The 20,625-nt window shown below is 40.9% G+C and overlaps 1 protein-coding gene across 1 annotated transcript in view; it reads right to left on the bottom strand.

The window, feature by feature from the left end:
- Positions 1 to 20,625, bottom strand: part of HMCN1 (hemicentin 1) — a gene marked incomplete at its 5' end in the record, with an annotated part of 58,446 nt that overhangs the window by 15,459 nt on the left and 22,362 nt on the right. The window contains 26 exons of the mRNA XM_009572372.1: positions 35 to 272; positions 1,748 to 1,869; positions 2,201 to 2,338; positions 2,673 to 2,822; positions 3,260 to 3,430; positions 5,587 to 5,757; positions 6,355 to 6,525; positions 7,770 to 7,940; positions 9,025 to 9,195; positions 9,401 to 9,571; positions 10,109 to 10,378; positions 11,177 to 11,258; positions 11,981 to 12,171; positions 12,625 to 12,759; positions 13,335 to 13,548; positions 13,924 to 14,114; positions 14,476 to 14,745; positions 15,019 to 15,153; positions 15,340 to 15,477; positions 15,981 to 16,088; positions 16,312 to 16,476; positions 16,679 to 16,800; positions 16,979 to 17,135; positions 17,488 to 17,615; positions 18,493 to 18,637; positions 19,684 to 19,825. Of these exons, the coding sequence (XP_009570667.1) occupies positions 35 to 272; positions 1,748 to 1,869; positions 2,201 to 2,338; positions 2,673 to 2,822; positions 3,260 to 3,430; positions 5,587 to 5,757; positions 6,355 to 6,525; positions 7,770 to 7,940; positions 9,025 to 9,195; positions 9,401 to 9,571; positions 10,109 to 10,378; positions 11,177 to 11,258; positions 11,981 to 12,171; positions 12,625 to 12,759; positions 13,335 to 13,548; positions 13,924 to 14,114; positions 14,476 to 14,745; positions 15,019 to 15,153; positions 15,340 to 15,477; positions 15,981 to 16,088; positions 16,312 to 16,476; positions 16,679 to 16,800; positions 16,979 to 17,135; positions 17,488 to 17,615; positions 18,493 to 18,637; positions 19,684 to 19,825 (4,267 nt within the window). The remainder of the gene's footprint in view (positions 1 to 34; positions 273 to 1,747; positions 1,870 to 2,200; positions 2,339 to 2,672; positions 2,823 to 3,259; positions 3,431 to 5,586; positions 5,758 to 6,354; positions 6,526 to 7,769; positions 7,941 to 9,024; positions 9,196 to 9,400; positions 9,572 to 10,108; positions 10,379 to 11,176; positions 11,259 to 11,980; positions 12,172 to 12,624; positions 12,760 to 13,334; positions 13,549 to 13,923; positions 14,115 to 14,475; positions 14,746 to 15,018; positions 15,154 to 15,339; positions 15,478 to 15,980; positions 16,089 to 16,311; positions 16,477 to 16,678; positions 16,801 to 16,978; positions 17,136 to 17,487; positions 17,616 to 18,492; positions 18,638 to 19,683; positions 19,826 to 20,625) is intronic.

Genomic DNA, 20,625 nt, shown 5'->3' with positions numbered 1-20,625 from the left:
ATTGTTTTATTTTTGTGAAAGATTAGAACAATACCTTTTGCAATGGAAGCATGGATTTTAAAAGCCACAGTTTCTTCCAGTGGGTTGTACTCTGTTGTAATAGAGGAAGCGTGGAGTGTTTCCACCAAGAAAGGCATCTTTCCTTTAGTGTAGTCATAGGTGATAGTGTGGTTCCACGTATAGGGAACACTAACTCCATCTATAGTGAAGAGACGAGTAGAATGGGCATACAGTTGCCCAGGGCCGGTTTGAATATAGTCTTCTGTGTAATCCTGGAACAGCAAGATTCCTGAATCAGCCACTCAGTATAGCCAAGACCAACTGTGGTCTTCGTATTTTAAAGTGGTATGAGATGTATTCTGAGAAAGGTGGTTTTTTTTAACAGCTGAACAAATCATATTTCACACAACACATGCCTTTTTTACTCTTATTTTAACTGTTGAATCTTAACAGCATCTGATATGTTACTTTAAATAAGAAACAGGCTGTAGTACTGAGGATCCTGACGATGGGGGCCACAGCAGAACATTTCCAAAAAAAACCTGAAAATGATCTTACTGTTCAGTAACTATCTTTTGAGGTCTAAATATTTTTTTTGTATTCTAAGTCAGATGCTGACAACGTGCTGAATAAAGAATCAGTAGAGAAAAATTCTGCCACTGAAAAAAGGTGTAAATATTGGACATGCTACATATTGCAGTGTATCAAAATATCAAGAACTTCATGTATATTTATTGTACTGTTAAAACATTTTCACTGGTTACCTACCACTAATTACCACCTTTATAGAAACAACTTTAAAGAATGTTCTTTCTTTTACAGTAAAACCAATTATCAAGCACCTGGTTTTAAACCAAAACTTTAACACCACGTATTATATTAAGCAAAATGTTTTTCATGTCTTACACTAAACCAAAAAGGTAGAAAAACAGTTCCTTTGAACTCCATCTTTCTATCAGGAGTACAAGGTCAGTGATAGAACCTATCTTACTAGGAGCAGTAGAGAACATCTCCCAGAATCAATAGGCAGAGCAAATCAGTAGCGAGATTATAACCTCTTATGATCATGCAAACCACCCTCTCTAATAATTCCTGAAAAAGTACATAGAGAAGTGTCATTCTTTGAAAGAGCAAATTCTGTAAAATATTTCAGATTAATTGCATAATAGGACTGTTTGCCATAATAGATATCTCCACAAGACAAAGTTTTGATGCTGTAGCAGAGAAAGTAGAACATCATTAACAGCATCATGACAGCAGGCATGATAAGAACGCATAAAATACCCCGTGATGTAATCTGATTCAGAACCTGTTAATCCCCTGTCTTTGCAACTTTATAAGCCACAGGAATGTTTCTCTGCCAGACTACGTATAATTGTAGCTGCAAACAAATCATCAGTAACATTCAGAAATTTTTGCAAGGTGCCATGCTGTAAAAGAGCTGGCGCCATCCTCAGGGAAGCCAAAAAGTCAGACAGGTTTAAGATGCACCTTTATAGCTCTACTGAAAGCAACACCTGACACACCTGCCTGGGATAACTACCCCCGAAGACACTTCTCAATGCTACCTTCCTGACAACAACTTTTTGTTTTCAAAGGCCATGTTAACATCTGTCAGTTAAACCAGGCACAGAATACGTTACATACAGTAAACCAGTTTTCAGGACTTCGTGACTACTGCTTTAATACAGATGAGAGAGGAGGATGTATTGATGCGAGAAGGGGGTGGTATCTCGAGCAGCTTTACCTTCACGTTAACATCAGCTACTGACTGGAGCTGTAGCACGTGGCCATTCACAACAACATCCAGCAGCAAGGCTCCGTCTGAATCCAAGCCCCGGGCAATATGAGTCATTCGCAGAATCTCACCTATGAATTTTAAGAGCACATTGATTTATAAAACATCCTAACCAGAGATTCGTGTTAGCCACACAGTATCTGAACTGGGATCCCTTGACCAGTTATTTTATACTCATATTTTTATAAGGTGTACCATGCCTATAATAAAAACCATTACATGTTTCCAATTACAGCTCTAAAAGCTGTATTTAAGCCTCAGAAAGCCATAGTTACACAAAAAATATTGGTGTTAAGCACAAGACTCAAAATTCAGCAACAGTTATGTGCTATTTTTTAAGAAATGCAGTATCTATCAAGCTTGTTGGAAACAGAAAGAGATGGTATATCACAGGTAACTAACCAGTTGCAAACTCCACTTGAGTTTCTCTCTTGAAGACCGCATCAGTGAGCGTAAACCCATTCATTGCTTCTCCAATTTCTTTTGCAGTTGTCCAATAAACCGGGCTGAGTATAGAAACAAGCTTTCTCATCGCTGGACCTGGAAGAAATGCGACGAAACATTTGAGAGCTTTTTTTCCTAACATCATGCGACCCACATCAGTAGGAGTTGAATATGAAGACCTAAACCTAGTGTAACCCTTAAGATTTAAACCAGCAAAAAATACGTATTGGCATATTCAGAGGAATCATTTTACAAATATTAATGTACTAGAAGTAAATATTGAAGATTCCCTTTTCCTCTCTCTGCCTATGAAAAGCTTAGATCAGTTTCTTCGGTGACACTTCATGAAATGAAGTGGTGAAAACTGACATTGCACAGAATTCAGCCTGGCTCAAAGGCAAAAGGTACTACAAAGTAATAAAAAGCCTACCAAGGCTCCGAGGGACGTTTGTAATCTTTGCTTCTATTACTCTAGTTTCAGAGTCAGAACTGTCTGTTACTGTAGCATTCAGGAAAGCAATTCCAAATTCAATATCATTAATATTTCCAATGATGCTGCCTTTGGCACGTGAAGGCCCACCTGTGCAGGGGAGGGAAGGGAGGAAGGAAAAAAAAAAGGCCCATGTGAAAACTCTGCTGTCTGATATTTTGGGGGAGAGAAAATTCAGGAATATTGTCCAGCATTTTAAGAAGTATTTCTGCATATATTACTACATTATTTGCAAAAGTAAAGCTCACAACCTGCTGTTATATGGGGTCTGAGATACATGCACAATAACATGGGAACCACCTTACGCACTCACCTGTTCAAAAAGCAACAGTTGGTTAAGAGCGTACTCTAGTGCCCTGTAACAGGTTAACAAAAAATTTATCCAGTTGAAGTTGCAGGGGAGATTTAAGCCAAAAAAATTAAATTACTTGGTCAACTGGCCAAGACACGGGAGAGTACCAGTCAAGTTAGGAGTGCCACAGGCTTTCACCACGTTGTCACTGCGTGCAGGCTGTAAGTTAACTCACCAGGACACGCTTGGATATTACACCTGGATATTTGGGAGGAGTCTCCAGGACAAGGACGTCCGCGATTTAATGGGGCTGGATTGCTGCACAGGCGTATTCGGGTCTGCTCTCCTCCTCCACAAGAAGCAGAGCATTGGCTCCATGTTTGCCATTGCCCCCAGTTTCCATCCACTGAAGAAAGAAAGAAGAAAGTGACTTTTCATTTTAAATGTGTCAGGCTGCATCAGTGATGCTTCTGTGTCACTCCTTCTTGATGGAACCAATGTGATAGAGAAAAGAAATAGCTAAAAGGATGACAAAAACACCTTAATGGGCAGGTGTGAACACTTCTCCCCTCAGAAACACACCACCTTTAAAATTTTGTTTGTATACCAGCTGTATTGGAGACAAGGAGTCTTCTCCAGGGGATGTTTCCAGTATAAGGGTTGGAGATTTAGCAAGAGCTGGGTCAAATTCTTCCCTATGTCATGTTGAAGAGGTAGCACTTCACGGCTGACCGGGGAAGCTTTGTACACATGTCCCTCTGCACAATCATGCAAGTCCTCCCCAAGGGTGGCATAGGGAGAGGTCTGCTGTGCCGGCAGTGAGCTCAGGCTGGGTTTGGGTGGCTGCCGACGCACGAACGACTGCTGCCTGACTTCTGCCAGCCGCTCTCCCCAGGAGGTTCTGTAAAGGTACCTTCTGCCGGTCTCTGCATCTGCTCCCTGAAAGTATCAGGCTACAGAGAAGCTGATTTCAAAACTGAAAAGCACTGTTGCATGTATGCAAACCCATCACAAAGCAGTTCGTAAAGAACAGCTGTCAATATTCAGACTCTCCTGTCATAGTTTTTGGTAGCTATCACTGGAGAGACAACCTAGCTGTCTAGAGCTTTGAGTGCTTTTACTCCTACAAAGAAAATATCTGAGATTGCACGGGTATAAAATTGATGGAAAACAAACCAACCATAAATCTTGCAAATAAAGAACACGTGTTCTATCTATCCAAACACTCACAAGAGGTCAATTAGATTTAGCTTGAAGTACATGTGTGCAGGAGCCTGCACAGCCTCGATAGCAACGGAGGATACAATAGGAATGTGACGGTACACTGTGTGAACACAGTATCTGGAAATGCCTGATCCGATAAGACATTTGCCCAAAACGGGCAATGATAAGAGGAAAGTAAAAATGAAAAAGGTTTGCTTAAGACAACCATTAGCCAAAATAACAGTAACAAAAGGAACTGAAAAGTACAAAAGCAGCAAGAAAATCTGCGATTGGGGAGGACAAACCCAAGCAAGAGGAGGGTAAACAAGGAACAATCAGACTGGGCTTGACACTGCAACCTCCATCGAGACCTACTGGAGAATCGTCCTCGCACGCCACGAGCAGCTGGTATCCAGTGGGGGCTGATGCTATGGGGTGCAACAAGCAGAGGCCCGCACCTCGGGTGTGCGGAGGTGGCCTCATCGGGGGCTTTGCCACCAGTGTGGGGGTCAGCAGGGTGTCAAACGTGGCACATGTACACATAAAGTTGGAGGTCCTGCATCTCCAACAGGAGGAGGGCGTGTAAAGGGGTTCGCACAGAGGAGGGATTTAATAATTTTTTTAATCATTATATCAGAATTAATAACAATATAATAATAATCCATTTCTGGGATGAGTTGTAGAAGGATGTTTAGAAATTTGTAGGTGTTTAGGAAGTCTCTGGCATTGTGGTTTATCTGCTGTATTGCTGGTATTAGAATCACAGAATCAGAATCATTAAGGTTGGAAAAGACCTCTAAGATCATTGAGTCCAACCATCAACCCAACACCCCCATGCCCACTAAACCATGTTCCTAAGCGCCACATCTACACGTCTTTCAAATAATTCCAGGGATGTATTGGTCCTGAATGTGTAAGTTCACCAATTGCCCCTTAGTTATGTACTGTCAATAAATCAGTTAACTGCTTTGACTGTCGTTTTATTTAAAGCATTTGAGCTAAGCATTCTTCCCTGCTCCTGGAATACATTATGGGAGTTCACTGGGAGCCTCATAAACTGTATTTACTGTAAAAACTAAGTAGAATTGCTAGGTGTAGGAGATTTTCATATGCTATTTCCTGTTTTGAATTATTCCACCTCATTTTGGGAAAATCTAACAGGCGAAGGGGGAAATCCTTGTAAGGTGACAGTCATTTAAAGAAAAAAGTGAGAGTGGATTATTAGATTGTATGAAATCATAAGTAATTACAGGACTGTTCTACATTCCTTTCATAATATGAAAATCTCACGTACGTTATGTATACCCTGAAGCCTTCCAGGGAAAGCTGCATTTAGTTTCTCTTAGTCTGAGCACTCACCAGGGCACAGTTCAGTGCTGCATCTCTGGATCTGCATGTCAGCCCCTGCACATGCCCTCCCACCGCTGGCAGGGCGAGGATTGTCACAGGTCCGGTACCGCCTCATCTGGCCTCCATTGCACGTTCGACTACAAGTTCCCCAACTACTCCATGGGCCCCAGTTGCCATGAACTGTAAAAATACGTCAGATTTTATCTGTCTTCCTCTTAATAACAGATACGTAAAACCAGACAGTCAAGCTAGGAAACTATTCCTATTGGAGTGTAACTTTTAAATTTCTTTTCCCGAAATAAAAATAAAAAACCCAGACAATTAAAGATTTAAGAAAGTTATCTTGTCCAGCATTCAGTGATTTCTCAGAGTATATTAACAAACTCCAGAATGTCGTCGTTCGTAGGAAAGTAAGCAGCACGTGTTATTACACAAATGAGTGGCTACACTCTACTGTGAGATACAGAGGGATTCACTCTGCAGTACTTTCTGACTGGGCAGTTGTAACTTTAGAGAGGTGCGTGACCTCCGACAGTCCGGCAGGACCTTGCGGACCAGCTGCTACTGGTTTGTGCTCCTAACAGCTAATGTTTAAAATGTCCCAGTCACGCTGACTGATTAAGAGATGCTTTCACTCTTGCCAGGCAGCTAATACCACTTGCCTGTGTTCAGACCCCCTAATTTTTGTGGGAGAGTGTGATCTGTGAGGGCTTCCTTCCTCTCGTGCATACATACAAACCCAGTAAGCGGATAAGCAGCCCAACCCAAAGCACTTACTCGGACAAGGATCACTGTTGCAAAAATCAATTTGTATGTCGTTTCCTTCACATTTGTGACCGCCAAACTGCGGGGCTGGGTCTGAGCAGTGGCGCGTTCTCTGCCTGCTGCCTCCTCCACAGGACACGGTGCAGGCACTCCAGCTGCTCCACGTGGCCCACTTCCCATCCACTGGTGAGAAATGCATAGCATGGTACAGATACACTCTCTGACATCAGAAATAACGGAGTAAATCAGTGCTACATCAGGGTAAAACGGACTGTAGGATGTTATTGACTCTCTCTCTAAAACATCTCAGCTACATGGGGATTTCTACATAGGGATTTCCCGGATTGAAAGCTGGAGAAAGGCATGACCTGTCTCTCAAATAACCTGTAAGCCTGACCAGAATCAGGGATCACTCAGTCTGCAAGCTCTCCCATTTTTACGTATCTGTAAGCAAGTCAAACCATATACAAAGTAGTCTCTGAAACTACCACACTGGGCAGACGGCTGGTACGAGTGCCATCCCAAAACCCCAGTCTTCTCTTGTGCGTGCTCCTCTGGCTGCAGCTGCACTGTCTGAAGATGTAACCGTCGCCACCTTCTCCCCCTTGCTTCCTAACCAACCTTTGATTTACCGGCTCAGCTGTTTATAGGAGTTATTACTAAATTATCTCACAAGAGCCAGGTCTAAGCAGTTGAGTAGTAAAATCTTTGATATCCCAAGATGTGGTGAGACAAACTGTTATGGGTACATCCGTGTGAGCACTTGAGTTGGTGGCTGAGAAGAGGGCGATTAGTCACAAACTAGCCGTAAGCGATAGCATTCTCAGCAGCAGCACATCGAGCCGGATAAATGCGCAACATCGAGCCCCCAGTTGCTCGACTACCACAAGGTCAGTTCTCTCTTCTACCAGTTGATAGCTACAGTGGGGACTCGGCGCAGGATCCGGCATGTGCAAAAACGGAGCATGAAGCCAGAAGGATCTAGTCTGAACTGCTGCACTTTCCACTTCATGAAATTTCCCTTCGTTATTCCTGCACTCAGCCAAATACAGAGGTTGTATTTCAAAAGTGTGGGTTTTCCTATCCAGTCATGAAGGACTCATTGAAATGTGGAAGAAAAGGATAAATGAATAACAGAACCTAGGAAAATTCTAAAAAAGAAATGTTAACTGCCAAGGATTTAAAATGCTGCTTTTGCACAGTGGCAGGGTAAAGGAAAAGAGACAAGGATAGGAGAAGAAATCCCATATGTTAGGTCTATAGAAGGATGCTAAAGATAGCGATGGGGCCAGTGAAAATAAAAGGCTCAAATGGAATTTTTTCAGGGACAACACTTTCAGAACTGGAAAGCTTTCGATATACATTAAGTAGAATTTGGAAAGGAAACGACAAGTTTGTCATCGTTCTCCGTGTCCAACGCATCTTACCTGGACAGCGTCTCTTGTTGCAAACCTGCATCTGTGCATCAGACCCCTCACAGTACAATCCGTCGTGTGAAGGAGGAGGGTTATTGCAGAGCCTCAGCCGTGTCTGAGTACCTTTCCCGCAAGTCTCGCTGCAAGGACCCCATGGCAGCCAAGAGCTCCACTCACCATCAACTGCAAAGGCAGCACAGCTATGAGACTGTTTAAACTATACAGCTGCTTTAACTTCAAATTGCAGCTCCACAGCCTAAGGCAAAAAAGCTACGTTGTTTAATATCAATAAATGAAATATTCTGAATAAGCCCTTGAAAAAACATTCGCCTTGAGCAATAGCTGAAATGGATCAACGGCTTCCAAAAGAGAGATTAATTCTTTCCTTTTTGCTTTCTGAATACATTACTTCACCTCACTACAATCTTGGAACAACAGAACTGAACGCTTGATCAAATCTGGTGTTTTCCTAAGCTACCTGGCTCTGACTGTCCTGTGCCAGGCTGACGGTCTCAGCCAGGGAAGGGGCACGCTAGCCAAAAGCTGGCACACAGCCACAGCGGCTACCAGTCAGCAGGAGCCAGAACTGATTTCGTTGGCAAGATCTAGAGAAACGAATGTCAGGCCAGTGGATGAACATTTGGCATCGTGGTGGTAGCAGAGCCAGGGGAAAAAGGGAAAAATCAATGTAACACAAATTGTATAGAAGGAAACATGCCAGTGGTGAAGGGTTATCAATAAAATACAACCTGTCAAACGCAGGAAGCACTACCGAGACAGGAAGGAAACCTGAACATTCAGCTAGTGAGGAGAAAGACATGGCTGAAAATTAAACAAACAGAGGAAAACATACCGATAATGTCTTAAATTATTAACTATTATGTTTCACATGGCTTTTTAATAGGTTTTTTTTCATTTTAATTAGTTTTGCACAATAGATTTAGAGTAGTGAGTTTTACTCTGTCAGCACACGGGTAACAAACATTGAAAAACCATCAAAATACAAAATCAACTTTTGGGGGGGGGGTGTAGAAATTGCTGAAAATTTTCCTTGCACTTACTTTTGTGACTTCTGCTTCCAAGAACTACTGCCATTCAATACATTACAAACAATTTTAAAATTAAAAAAAAAAAAAAAAATCAGAGTTTAACTCTTTTATAATTTAATAATCTGAAACAAGTTGAGAGAATTTGGGTTTGGAGGGGAAAAAAAATATCTATACAGAAAGCCCCTTATGCAACCAATTCTAACCCAATCTTCTCTTACCTGGGCAAGGCCTAATATTACACATGACTGAATCCACAGCGCTGCCATCACAGGGCTTCCCGCCGTGCTGAGCTGGTGGGCTACTGCAGGTTCTGGTTCTGGTCCTGTTACCTTGTCCACAGCTCTTTGAACACTCTTCCCACAGCCCCCACTCCGACCAGCTGCCATCCACTAAGAAACAGAAAATCCCACAGTTTTAATTAAAAATTTTTTTTGCGGTATTTATTGAAATTTCCTCTTTCTTTCCACAAAAGCCAAAATGAATTCCAACTTCTTAGAAAAATATATCTGTCATGAAGATCCATGGTGATAAGGGTTCACTGTTAGGGCACTTAACATAAGGCACATTAAAAGTATCAATTAATTAAAGAAATACCTGGACATGGCTTGTTGTGGCAACTGCGTACGTCTATATCAGGCCCCTCACACCTCCTCCCACCGTTTGCTGGAAGAGGGTTGTTGCACTGACGGACTCGCTCCTGGACACCTTGACCACAAGTCACACTGCAAGGTCGCCATTCAAGCCAATCCGAAAATCCACCATGTACTGCAATGGGAAAAACGATGCTGTTTGTAACGTGCTTGTGCTTATAACTCTCTTAGACTGATACAGCAAAGTGAAAAATGCGCTTCATAAGTCATACTTGGAAAACCAACTCACTTCACACCTTCATTACTGCAGAAATATCTTACTACAGTTCAGAGAATGCTTCAGCTGCTTTGGAACAGTTATTGCTTATGCTCCTAAATGCTTTTCTTTAGAGGTACAATTAAGTTATGATATATGTTCTGAGGATGGGATCTAGTTCAAGATCCTTTCATTATTATTTATGTCTCCCAATCCTTCACACTCATCTGTCTCACACAGCTGGATGAGTATAACAGAAGGAACAAAGTTAGATGAAGTAGAAACCCACTGACATCTTGGACTAGGCTTAACATGTACCTAAGGCGTATATGGAAGATAGGATAAAATATCTTATCCATAAAATGTGGGTAAGATAAAATCTTGATCATATTTATTCACAATTAATGCTGGAATCTACCAGTTTGATAGTCACTGTCCTATATTTTGTGCACCTACCCTGGACAGTCAGTGGTACTCTAACAAGAACAGATCCCATTAGATTCCTCGCTACACACTCATATTCAGACGTATCTTCCTTCCGTGCTGCGACAACTCGCAAGGAGCCGTTAGACAGGATGGCCACTCTCTCATCGCTCACAACCGGATGACCTTGGCGGGACCATTTGATGGTTGGAGGAGGTTCTCCATTTGCCTGGCAGTTCAGCATTGCTGTGGCACCAGCTTCCACAACTGTCTCTACAGGTTCAACAGTAATGACTGGAGGACCTGAAAGAGAAAGGTTTCTTTAGGCAACAGCATATGGTTACATTCTTTTCATTGTATTGAATATTAAAGGTCTGATCAGAAAGAGAGAAAAAAAAAAATCTTAAGTCAGCTTACTTTGACTAAAATTATTATTGTTGACCTGCCACTGTCAAAATATGTGCAAGTTAAAACAACAATGATTTTTAATATGTAGCAACCTGAGGACCAAGGTTGGGATTGAGGCCTGACTATATGAGCACATACTCTTCGTTATTGCTAAAATGTGTTGCTTTTCATAAAACCTGCAGAAAGATGCTATTAATCATGTCCAGAGGCTGATACATAAGTAACAGATCCATACTGCTTGAGGCTGTAATAGAAAAGGGATGTTCAGAAATTCTACCTCTAGTGAAAAAATAATTCTAAAATACTATTTCTGCCAAAAATAAAATATTGTCAGTGAAAGCTGGGATTCATCTCACATAACTTTCTCAATTTAAAAGTTAAGAGTCTAGTTTAATCCAGTTGTATAGATATCCTCTCTAGTCAGCTAAGAGAAATGGGCCCTTTCAGAAGGTGATCACCCCATTCTAAGTTGGTTTCTAAGATGAGGCTGAATCACTCTCTGTGCTCCTCTTCTTTGACCTCAATCACTAGCTTAGACTAGACTCTTAAATACTAATGATGAAAGATGAGATGAATCTTAACCTACAGTGCAGTGCCCAACCTCCAAAACATCAATGGGAGCTGCATACATCTATCCAAAGGTAGGTTATCGCTCCAGTCTAGTGGCATTAAACTTATCACTTTGAATCTTACTCTGAAGCGTTAGCGTCAGACTACGTTCCACCACACCAGCATCATTGGTAGCCACACACTTGTAGTCACCAGCGTCTTCATTCTAAAGAAGTGAAAATCAAATAGTCATATAACCCGTCAACACGTACTGAGGGTTTCAGTTAACAGTGCACCTCCTGTAGGTGAATTTTCTGCAACACAGCATGGCATGCACCTTAAGAGGCACCCAGTTAGATTCTAGAGTATCCCAACACTTTGCTTTTATTAACATTAAGCTGATATTGTGAATTTTACTGTTATTATTCCATTTTTTATTTCCTTCAACTCTAACTCTGAGGATCAATTTTTTTTTTTTTTTTTTTTACTTAAATGAACTGAAGGGAGCTGCTGGTTTTAACCCCATTTCAAAATACAGGCATTGGTTTACAGAGATAAAATGGGTCTTGCAATTCATATTAGGAATTTAGATGCTAAGAGGTTTGCACATGGAGAATGCAATTGCTTTTCAGCTGACCTGACTGGGTAGAACCCAGGATTTTTTAAGGTCAAAAGCAAAAGTCCCATTTAATTGGGCATGACCACACACCAATGATCAGTATGTAGATTCAGTCCTTCTGACAATTAAAGAGAACGATAGCCCCCCTGGGGTTTTTTGGTCACAATAATTTGAGTCTAATTCTAGTCTGAATTAAAACAACATTTGTTACAGGTAAAAGCAAAAGTGGATTAAATGTCTAGCTTCACTCTTTCAAAAGAATACAATCTGGAATACCTTTATTAATCAAGCACAATGCAGAAACACATCGTAACAGAGCAGTGACTCACTACAGTGCCGTAGATAGCAAGAGAACCATTGTTAAGCTGTCGGATCCTGTTGCTAATCGGAACGCCAACTCCTTTTTTGCTCCACTGGATGGTTGGAGGTGGATCTCCTCCGACTTCACAATTCAACATAGCGTTGCCACCCAAGGGCTCAATTCGGCTAGAGTGGTAATCCCCTTTGAAGACTGGAGGCTCTGAAAAAACAAGTGATGGAAGAGAAATAGCAGAGTCAAAATAAAATGCTCTTAATGAAATTGCTGGTAGGGATCATTCATCTCTGACTTTCTGAAGCGTGAATTTCAACCTGTTTCGATTTTTCCCGTTTAGCCATCGACAAGGTATCAAATACCAGGGGTAACAGTTTTAAACTGAAAGAGGGTAGATTTAGATTAGATATTAGGAAGAAATTCTTTACTGTGAGGGTGGCGAGACACTGGAAGAGGTTGCCCAAATAAGTTGTGAATGCCTCCCTGAAAGTGTTCAAGGCCAAGTCAGACCGAGCTTTGAGCAACCCGTGGCAGGGGGGGTTGGAACTAGGTGATCTTTAAGATCCCTTCTAACCCAAACCATTCTATGATTCCACTAGCAAAACAGATGGCTGGGTGAAACTGTCCAATAGTGACCACAACTACTGTTATTTTACATACCTTTGACATACACAAAACCAATAGCTTTGATTGAGCCAACTGTGTTTTCTGCTGTGCATACGTAGGTACCAGAGTCATCTTTAGATACTCTTTCAATAACAAGTTCACTGTGTCCATTTACATCATCGTATTGCGCTGAAGGGAAAACACACAGTAAAGGGTTACTTCAATGATTTTAAACGAATACATCTCAGTGACTGGTATGTCGTAAGACTGATTGAATTATAGTGCTATTCAGCAACACAGCTCAATGGCACTGTGCCATTTCATTTCTGAGACACCTCAGAAATGCACAGAAAAGTCACTGCTATGACATTTGCCCACATGCATGTATTCACTTAAGTTGTCCCCTAATTTCGAGCTTTGTGCATCTGCTTTCTATGAACTGCTGAGGTTTTCTTCATATTTAAGAGAAATAGCATTAGTTGTTGGATGCTGAGTAAATATCATCAGATACTGAATGTTCTTAATGTGTTACATTATTGGCTACAGAAGAGGAACAATTTCTTCATTATCTTCCTTACAGCTTTGTCTCAGAGGCAATTTAATTACATGATTGCATAATACTGAAGATATTCCTCACACAATCACTGCCTAACAAGTTTGTTCTCTCTAGATTTTTTTTCTTCCTTATCCTAAACTAATTGCAATGCTGCGTGGGGGAAAACAATTCTAGAGTGGAATGACCACTAAGACCCAGTGATACCCACCTGGAACGATGTTATTGTTAAAGGTCCATGTTATTTTGGGTACAGGTATCCCAGTTGCTTTGCAAGTTAATCTGAGCTGTTCTCCTTTAGTCAAAGCTATATCTCCAGGAAGTTCAGTAAAAGCTGGAAGTACATGAACTATCAGGGTGACAGTGTGTGTGTCTTCTCCAGCAGCATTGTTAGCAACACAGGTGTAACTGCCAGAATCTTCAGGCTGAAAGAAAGCATGTTGGGGAAATTTCAGCTGTGATATATCCTACACAACACAACCACTTGTAACGACAAGAGAATTTCAAAAGGTTTGGGACAAGCATTCAGTAGAAATGCTCATCTGAACTCTTTTACTTCCTCTAAATTTGAAAGATGACCTACACTCCTTTTAGCCCTTCCTGAGAGTTTATCACTACAAATTTTTCACAGATATTTTACTCCTCAGTGAAAAATGAAACTTTTACAAAGACTTTGTAACATTAAGAATAAGAAAACAAAATAAAACAAAGACTAATCTAGAAGTGAGTGAAAACGAAGAGAAGCAGGGTCTTATTACTGCCAAACCTGTCAAGTCATAGCTTAGATTTAGGGAACTTACAATAACATTGTCCAAAATGAGATCTCCATCTGGCACAGCACGGTATTTTCCTACTATTTCTGTTAACAGCTTATTGTCCTTCTTCCAGTTTATTGTTGGTGTTGGAATCCCATCAGCCACACAGGACAGAACAGCCTGGGAGTCCTCTGTGACTGTGTACTGCGCCTCTGTACTGCGAATCTTGGGTGGAACTGTGAGAAAGTTTATGAAAAAGATTTACCTCTATGTATTATCCAAACACTACTGTAACAGCACACAATACTGGACTGAAGAAATCATTGCCTGGCTCTTCTGTATTGTTTCTTGTCTCCATCAATGATCACCATTAAGCATGCCAGCGAAATGTGTGAAATACTTGTAACAAAGTATAAACTGAATTAAGGAAATGTAACGTTCTTCCTAAATTCAAGCAACTGGCTGATACTACAACCCAATAAAACTCGCCCAGCAAGTAGCACAATTTTCCTGAACTTTTCCTTTCCATCCTAGCTCCTTACCCTCTGTAGGTTCATGCTGTGATAATGCACACTGTTTCCGTACAGCCCCACTTACTGTGCACAGTGAGCTCCATGCTAGAACTGCCGGACCCTGCCGCGTTTGCTGCTATGCATGTGTAACGGCCAGCGTCGCCAGGCTGTACAAACACAACCTGCAGCGCACCAGTGCTAAGAATTCTTCTTCTAATGGACTCCGTTATTTGCTGTCCATCTTTATGCCAACTGATCTCTGGCCCAGGGTAGCCTTCAGCCTCACATTGCAGAGTGACAGATTGATCAACAGGAACAACATATCCCTTGGGGTGGCTCTTGATAACAGGAGGAACTGAAAAGAATTAAGAAAATTTTTAAAAGAATTAGCTGTTGTAAGAAGCATGGAACTCTTCAGTTCTTAGTGAAAATAATCCTAAAAGCATATTTTGATCCTAAAGTAGACAGACAACTACAGGGAATAAACTACCTGGGCTCCATTCAGCGTCACATCAAACAGGAAAGCCGTAGGTCCATTTCTATTGCTCAGAATTGTGTTTTGACCAACAGAAAGCATGCACAAATTTCTTGTCTGTAAATCACTACAAGAGTTTAAAAGATGATTTACCTTGAACTTTCAGTTTGATCTTCCCCACAGCAGTGCCAGCTGGATTTTGAGCAACACACATGTAAGTGCCAGCATCTTCAACCAATGATTTTGCAATCTGTAAACTGCCACTGGGAAGAACCATATAACTGTTGCCTAAAACAAATACAAGCAAAGTGTGACATTGTTTTGTTTTGTTTTGTGTTCCTTATATGGGTTCCTTATATCTAAGTTTGAATATTCAGAAAAGAGAAAATCTGAGTTACAGCAGAGTTAAATCAGAAAAGAGAAAGTTTCTGAGTTACAGCAAGTAGGCTGGAGTTACAGGCTTTAAGAGGATACCTGTTGTGATTACATTGATGCCCTCCTTTTGCCATGTTATTACGGGTCGAGGTGTACCCGTCGCTTCACATGGTAGTAGAATGGGATTGTTCACAATGACATCCAGCGCCCCTGGCTGAGTTTGGATAACTGGTGGTTCTGTGGAACGAAATAAAAAGGAAAATGCAATAGGTTTAACCTTCAAAGCTAGAAAATACAGAAGATAGTAAAAATCGCATAACCTGAGAGTCTGAGAAAGCTGAATTAGCAATGGCTGTATTCTGCCATCCTGATGAAGAGCTCAGTGGAAGTGCTCTTAAATATAACAAACATGCTCAGCATGAGTATGGGTATAGAATATGGCCTTACTTCACGCAATTTGCCATCACAGATACATTTTAACTTACCAAAAAGCAAAGAAACAAAAATCTTACAAAAGCAAAATAGAGCAGCATGGACTGGGGGGCTCTATCCAAGGTACCAGAGCTGTAACATGCAGAGTAGTGACTGAATAATCAGTGCATCCGCAAGACAATTCAGCTGACCAAGACACTACTTGTGACGGTCCACTCTGGCCTCACCACTACTCTGCAGCATACGTATGTGTTCAATGGGCAACGTTTACTGACAGAACGCGCTTTCTCTTCAGCTTCCCATCTTACCCTGAACGCGAAGAGTAGCGTGTCTGTGAGCTGAGCCAGCTGCGTTCCGGGCCACACAAGTGTACCGTCCCGCGTGCGCTAGCTGAGCAGCAGGTATTTCAACAGCACCTGCAGCAGAGAGAGAGTGCATTACAACATACAACAGTATCCTGTATTCACAGTAGAACTCTCTTACAGCATCCATCCTAAGAGGTCTGTGTTTTTATTCTAAGAAATTGGAGAGGGGTTGTTTGGGGGATTGTTTGCATTTATTTAATTGATTACTTCTAGATGTGCACAATTGCACCCTTTCACTGATTTTCTGCAGCTGAACTTCAGTCACACACAGTACCTGAAGAGAGAATTCTGTAGCCATCTCCTCTGGGAAGCAACTTTATGCCATTTTTGGTCCAATGAACTGAGGGGATAGGAACCCCCGACGCGGTGCAGGAAATTACTACTGGAGACAGCTTTGTTACCAAAAGGTCCGTGGCTTCATCTGCTATGGATGGGGGCACTAAAAATGAAGATCAGTGTAAAGGTTACTTGCCCATTTTCATTTTTATGAATTCTTGGAAATAACTTATCTTTCTTGGGAATACCAGAGACTTATGGATATCAGTATCACAAAAGAATGATACAAAAATCTCATCTCAACATTGGAATGCCCCAAAGAAATTCTGGGTGGCATACACATGTAATAGCAATATCCCCTCTACCTTGAACAGTGAGCTCAACTGCTCTTTGATCTTCTCCTGCATCATTTGACACAGAGCACTCATAGACAGCAGTGTCATCCACAGTGGGAGAAATGATTACTAAGGAACCTGAAGATAGAAGTCTGAACAAAGAAAAGAGAAGAAAGTAAAAGCCATTGAAATACTTCTTTTCTTCTCAGGTAATCAGGCCACTGAATTTGCTGGCTATACAAGATTACATTTAAGCATGGCTAGATTTTTAAAGTGTCAAAATCATCCCTGAAAACTTTAAACCCACAGTGAAAAGAAAACATCTCTCACCTGTATGTATTCTGGTTCTGGTCAACACTAAGCAGATGCCCATTCTTTTTCCAGCTAATTGCTGGTCTGGGAATTCCAGTGGTTTCACAGGGCAAAGTGGTCTGCACATTTACAGTAACTGTAATATTCGTATGTCCAGGAGCAATAGTTGGAGGAACTAAGGACAAACAAAGCCTAATTATTCAGAATAATTATATACACACGCACACAGACCCCCCTCATATCTATATATAGAGAGCTGAACTGCCTGAACACATTTACTTGATTTTTATAAAGAGTAACTTGACAGTAGTAAACTTACTAAACATGTAGCATGGGATGTGTCAAGTGAACATTTGGGTGGTATTCCTAAGGCGGTAAATTTCTTCCTTTTTTTTTTTTTTTTTTTTAACCAGAGCAGCTAAAAAGGGGATAAACTTAAAATTGGATCTAGCAGAACAAGAAAAGTGATGTAACTGGACTTCAGACTTACAAACACACATATATTTATCTAAAACCAAAACTTTTACCAAGAACCTGCAGATCAATTCGTTTGCGTTCAGTGCCAGCTGTATTGGTTGCCATACACACGTATCTTCCTGTGTCAGTAACATGTGCTGAGTGGATGTGCAGAGATCCATCCTCTAACATGGAATATCTGAAACAAAGCCATGTATTTTTTTTCTACTATCCAATCAACAGAACCATAGGCTACCCTGGTAGTGCAGAAGGAAAAGATGACTCAGGATACACAACAAATAGCCTAAACACGTGGTGTCTAAATTTGGGCACACAGATTTTTCTCCATGTGCCCCCCCCAAAAAAATTTTATTGCATTTTTTTCCCAGCACATCCAGAAGAAACTATGAAATCTAGCTGACATAGTGATTCCACATAAATGATGATAGATTTGCAGAAAATATCCAAAAGCCCTTTTTTATGGTTTCTCATTTAACCTTAAAAACCCTCACTAATGCTTGTACATTTTCTTTTTTCTTTGAAATGTAACTTTAGCATTTTCTCAGTTCTAGAAAACGCCAAACTACTTCCCCTTGAAACAATCAGAAGACAGAAACCATTCACTACAATAAAAGTTGATACAGAACATGTATAGAAAGTTTTATATATTAGAAACTACAAAGTACACTCAAGTAGCTTTTGGTCTGCATGAAATTGCTTGGCTTCATCCCAAAACTCCATATACATAAAAAAATAGAAAGATCTTCCACGTCTACTGTTCAAAATCTTTAATATCAGAAGAATTATTATTACATTTGGAGTTTTTTGTCCTTCTTAACAATAAAAGGACGAAACCTTTGGTACTGCTACTTTTCTGCAGAACAACTTCTTTGTATTACTGTTTCTACCACTGTATTCTCCACGTTTGGGTCTATTCAAGATGATAGTACAAATATTAGTTCTAACCTGTGAAAACAAAACTAACTTACAAGTCACAGATGTCTAATTAAGCTTTCTGTAATTAATACATTCTTAAAAAACAATGAGGAATATTTATGCTGACTTCCAGACAATACCTTGTATTGTTTCCAGTAAAAATAGCCCCATCCTTCCTCCATGTAATTCTCGGGGTTGGTACTCCTTCCGCAACACACTCCAGAACAGCAGAAGCATTTATATGCACAACAGCAGTCTGAGGACTGCTTCGGATTGTAGGAGCCACTGTAAAGGGAAAAATCGCTGATGATTAAGATAAAAAACCTTACGCTGCAATGATTGAAACTAAACACATGAAAACAGATGCAGTAACAGGTATGGGGATCACTGCAAAGATAGAAACAAGTTTCTTACCATTTTGTGTAGCGCATGATAATTGCCATGATGCAGTAAGGAATGAAAAAGAAAGTTTGTCTGAAATGCACTGTAAAGATCCTCTTTGCAAGTTACTGCAAAGGTTATCATATAGCTAAAACAGTAAAAGAGTTCAGCTTAATTCAGCAAAATAAGGCTGTGGTAATATCCTTGCTTCCTAATTATAAATTAAGGAGAAAAAAGAATTTTAGTTGGACCAGTAAGGACAGTCATTGGTGGGGCACAGTGTAATGCAGGTACATATGACTGGGTTGTGAACAGAATAGAAATAGGACAAAAGTTTCTTATCATCACCCGAGTGTGAGAATAGAATAGTTTCTCATCAGACTAGAGGTGAGAGAATAAATACGTTTAAAATGAAACTCAGGCCTATGGTAGTACAGGACAGGTATCGAGATGCACAGGGCCCTTCAAGCCCTATCTTCCTACTATCTCCTGCTTACAGGTGCAGAGAAGAAGCCACAGTTTTTAAGTAACTTGCAAAACTGGTGGCCAAGCCAGCTATGAAACCTAGTACCCCAAGGTGCCAGTCAAATGCTTTTAAGAATTTCTCTAAATTTGTCCAAGAGCATTTCTCAGTCCTGGATCTGGGCGTTCCTCTGACTCCGATATCAGGATGATGGCTAGATGCACAGCATCCTCCATTAGCAGAAAGCACAGTCAGATGGAGAGGGAGCACTGGTGAGTCCCCAACAGGTCCTTTAGTGTGGGGGACAACTGTGGACTCAGATGGTGGCACACATGAGGTAATACACATGGTCCCACAGTTCAGACACAGCCTAAGTGGCCAACACTTGGCTAGAAAGAGACTACTAATGCTTCTTTCTTGCCATTTGAACTCCTGCAGAAATACCATGCAAAGATCAAAATGCACAAGACTGGATCCATGATTTTACCATGTACTGTCAGCACGAACTCCCTGGTCATTTTTCCTGCGATATTACTTGCCACACATGTATAGCTTGCTGTATCGCTGAGGTCAGCATTATTGATCTGCAGGTATCGCCCACTGGATAGGAGTCGAACTCGAGGAGTTCCCTAAGGGGAAAGAGAAAGAGTTTGACAAATTTAACTTTACCATTGTTCTCTTTATGAAGATAGAACATTCTTTCGTTGCAGAGTAATAAAAGCCATGAAAGAAGGCCAAAGATAAACCAGGGACTGGATTCACTGCTGCCTTAACTTTGTTTACATCCGTGAAAGTATGAATAAGGTAAATGAAGTTTTAAAAAATTATCATTGCTTAATGGTTCTCCCTTGAAACCCCTACTTGGACTTGTGCCTGAATAAGACAGCTTTTTTGGGTTACATAGCCAAAGGGCTTTTGAGGTTTTATGGAAAGGGGCAGCTAAAAGCATAAGATGAATTTATTTATTTTTTTGAAAATCCATGCACACTGCAGGCAGAAAAAATACAAGTTTCTCTACACTGTTCTTCAAACATCACAGTCTTGATCAGGTGGGAGCCAGCATAAACTTAGCCTACTAAGTTTACTAGCCAGCATTTCTGAATATGAGGATACCACTCTTTTCAGCTCTACTATGACTCTAAAGCAGCTGCTAGGTAGCCATGTGAAGTCAAAGCTTTTTCACCACAACCAGTCTGGATCAGATCTGCACAAATGACTGACAGTAATATCACCTACAAGTGTTCAAAAACCTGACTGGATAAAAAACAGTAGAAAAGGAACAGAAACTCAAACTTGTCCAGTGTATGCTACCCACGCTTTGGATGAAATTAAAAGCTGACAGTCCCATCTGCTCTTTTGGCTAGAAGATCTGAGAATAGTAACTACAAGAGATAGGTGAAACTCCTCTGATTCTGCACGTCTCTGCACT

The sequence above is a fragment of the Fulmarus glacialis genome, unplaced genomic scaffold (assembly GCF_000690835.1).
Source record: "Fulmarus glacialis isolate BGI_N327 unplaced genomic scaffold, ASM69083v1 scaffold3942, whole genome shotgun sequence".
NCBI lineage: Eukaryota > Metazoa > Chordata > Aves > Procellariiformes > Procellariidae > Fulmarus > Fulmarus glacialis.
This window is presented reverse-complemented; position numbering and strand designations above follow the sequence as displayed.